General features: G+C 43.2%; 1 protein-coding gene across 1 annotated transcript; it reads right to left on the minus strand.

Annotated features, from left to right (window-relative positions):
- Window positions 1–1,794: 1,794 nt before the first annotated feature.
- On the minus strand, window positions 1,795–2,548 carry LOC128420393 (gap junction beta-4 protein-like). The gene has a single exon (XM_053401992.1). The coding sequence runs from the start codon at window positions 2,527–2,529 to the stop codon at window positions 1,801–1,803; it is 729 nt and encodes a 242-aa protein (XP_053257967.1). The 5' UTR covers window positions 2,530–2,548; the 3' UTR covers window positions 1,795–1,800.
- Between the last annotated feature and the right edge of the window lie 221 nt (window positions 2,549–2,769).

Genomic DNA, 2,769 nt, shown 5'->3' on the forward strand with positions numbered 1-2,769 from the left:
CATTTACCATAGTCTTTTGTACATTACAAGCATTACTCAAATTCTGCCAAAGTTTTTAGTTGTTTACAGTGTTCTCTTAAATACATTATAAATTTTCCCCATTCCTTCTTGAAATTCTTCTCTTCCTGGTTTCTGATTTTCCTGGTCAATTTTGCTATTTCGGTGTAGTCCCTCATCTTCATCAGCCATTTGTCTCTGGTCGGGATTTTATCTTCTTTCCATCTCTGGGCCAGTAGTATCTGTGCTGCTGTCGTTGCATACATAAATAGTCGTTTCTGCTCCTTCGGAATGCAAGCCAATATTTTATGCTTGCCTTCTTTACCAGTTCATCTGAGCTTGGAGCTTTGTCTTTATAAATTTAAATCAGGGGTTGGGGAACCCTTTTCAACCTGAAGGTCACATTCCCTTCTGAGCCACCTTCCAAGGGCCACGTGACAATGGTGGGCAGAGCCAGAAGCAAAAAGAGGTGGAGTGGTAAATGAAAAGTTTGCTTTTGTACATAAAGCCAGCATCTACCTAGGGTTGCCATATTTCAAGCAGTGGAAATCTGGACAGAAAAGTTGTTGAGCTTTTTTTTGGCTTCACTACATCCTCTCCCCCCCCCCATGTTTCTGTTCTCTTTTGATTACTTATCCCCATCTAAACCAGGGGTGTCATACTATGTGCTGTACATTTTCTTAGTTGTCTGATGGCAGCAATTTGTTTCCTCAACAGTCCAGTTACTTTATACATTTTTTTCTCTGCTTCAACATGCTGATGGGTAGCCCTTAAAAATATTTGGGCAATGATCATGTTTTGAAATATCTTCCCAATACTTTCTGGGAGGCACATGCAGAGGCACATGCAAGAACTAATGTTTGTACTCATGATGACCACGTGGAGTGAAATTTTACCACACTCTCACCGCACAAGCAAAGCTCTCCAAGGAAAAAAGATGGTTATGAAAATATGTGCAGACATCTGTCAATCATTAGCGACCACTTACACACTTTGAGGAATGATTTCAAAAGATTAGAAAACATCAAAATGTATCTTGCCTGATGTCGACTACAAAGAAGCCCACAAGAGACCCAGGAAAGAAATAAGCAGTTGATGGCAGCACACCAAGCGTTGCCTCTTAGAGACAGACTTCACTATCTGCTTACTCTACTATAATTGATACACTTGTGGCTAATATGAAGAGGAGAGGGGAAGGGCACTAAAAAGCATAAGCCTGATTTTCTTTTCTACATGATATCTGATGAGAAAATTCCCAAGGTTCCCAAAAGCTAGTTGACTCATACATACCCTGTTGGCTTGAACAGGAATCTCTGTGGAGAACTAAGGCAGTTCCACTGTTCTACGTGTGCAAAGTTTAATGAAACAAGAAAAATGAAATTCAGTCACACTGAGCTTCATGAAAGGTGGAGTACAATGTGTATTTCCAAATGTAGATATCACCCCATGCATTTTTCTAACTTTGATTATTGCCAGCTGCTTGGCAAAATGCTCTTTTTCTGAGCTGAGACGAATAAAAAACATCTGAGAAAACAACATTTGTATCAGGACAGACATGATTAATTTTCCCTGCTGTGTACAGAAGCGGACATACTTTGTGGAGTCAGCATCTGTAAAATTTTCCAGAATTTTTGCAGTTAGAAAAATCTAGAAAGAAGCTGTCTTAGTTTTGAAAAATAAGACTTTATTTTGAAGTTCGAGGGGGAGACCCCTGCACACCATAATATTTTCAGTGCTTAGAGCCTCTAAATGACTTAATCCAGCCGTGAGGATTCCCCACTCTTGATATAGATCCAATTAGTCTCACTGACTTGTTAATGGGAGTGGTTGTCCTGTGTTATTGAAATGTAATGTGAGCTTCTGTCTCAGGTTTGCTGATGCTGCAGGCTTCTTGCAACTCTTGCTTACAAGGTAGGCCATCTCACAGAGGTTGAGAATGACACATAGCATGGCAGTGGCTACCATGAAATAAGTGAAGAGCTTCTTCTCTGTAGGCCGAGCAATGAAACAGTCAACCACGTTGGGACAGGGAACCACAGCACACTTCACCACCCTTGGAAGATCAAAGTTGGGATATAGGCAGTGGAAGATGTAGAGGAAGGTGAGATCCACAGTTGCCTTGGCAAGGAGGCTGAGTAGGTAGGTCCACCACAGGCCTCCACACTTCTTCCCGGGGTTGGGGTACTGTGGATGGAAGCGTCCTCTTGCCCCTTCCAGGCACTTCTGCTCCTTGGTTTCCCTATAGGCCACATGCATGAGGACGAAAAGAGAAGGGCATGTCACCAGGATAAGCTGGAAGGCCCAGAAACGTATGTGAGAGATGGGAAAGGACTGGTTATAGCAGACATTGGTGCAGCCAGGCTGATGTGTGTTGCACATGAAGTCCTGCTGGTCATCGGACCAGACATGCTCAGCTGCCACTGAGTAGACAAGGAAACGGAAGATGAAGACCACCGTGAGCCACACACGCCCCAGACCTGTGGAATACTTGTTCACACCACTCACAAGTTCTTGGAATGAAGCCCAGTTCATTTTCTCAACTTGAGGCTAGGGCGACGAGAGCTGGAAAAGGAAATAAATGAAACAGGAATGAGTGGGATGGCTTTGATTGAAGCCCTGCAAGCTCGCACCATGTATGTGTTGGAAGTGCAACAGCAGAGATCACCCTGTTTGTAACTTAAGGGTTAATTCTGTAACCAGTAAACCAGCTAACCAAGATGAGGTAATCTGAGCTAGAAGTGGTTCCAGTACTGCTTGCATCGCTGTCTCCAG

The sequence above is a fragment of the Podarcis raffonei genome, chromosome 8, assembly GCF_027172205.1.
Source record: "Podarcis raffonei isolate rPodRaf1 chromosome 8, rPodRaf1.pri, whole genome shotgun sequence".
In the NCBI taxonomy this organism is placed as follows: domain Eukaryota; kingdom Metazoa; phylum Chordata; class Lepidosauria; order Squamata; family Lacertidae; genus Podarcis; species Podarcis raffonei.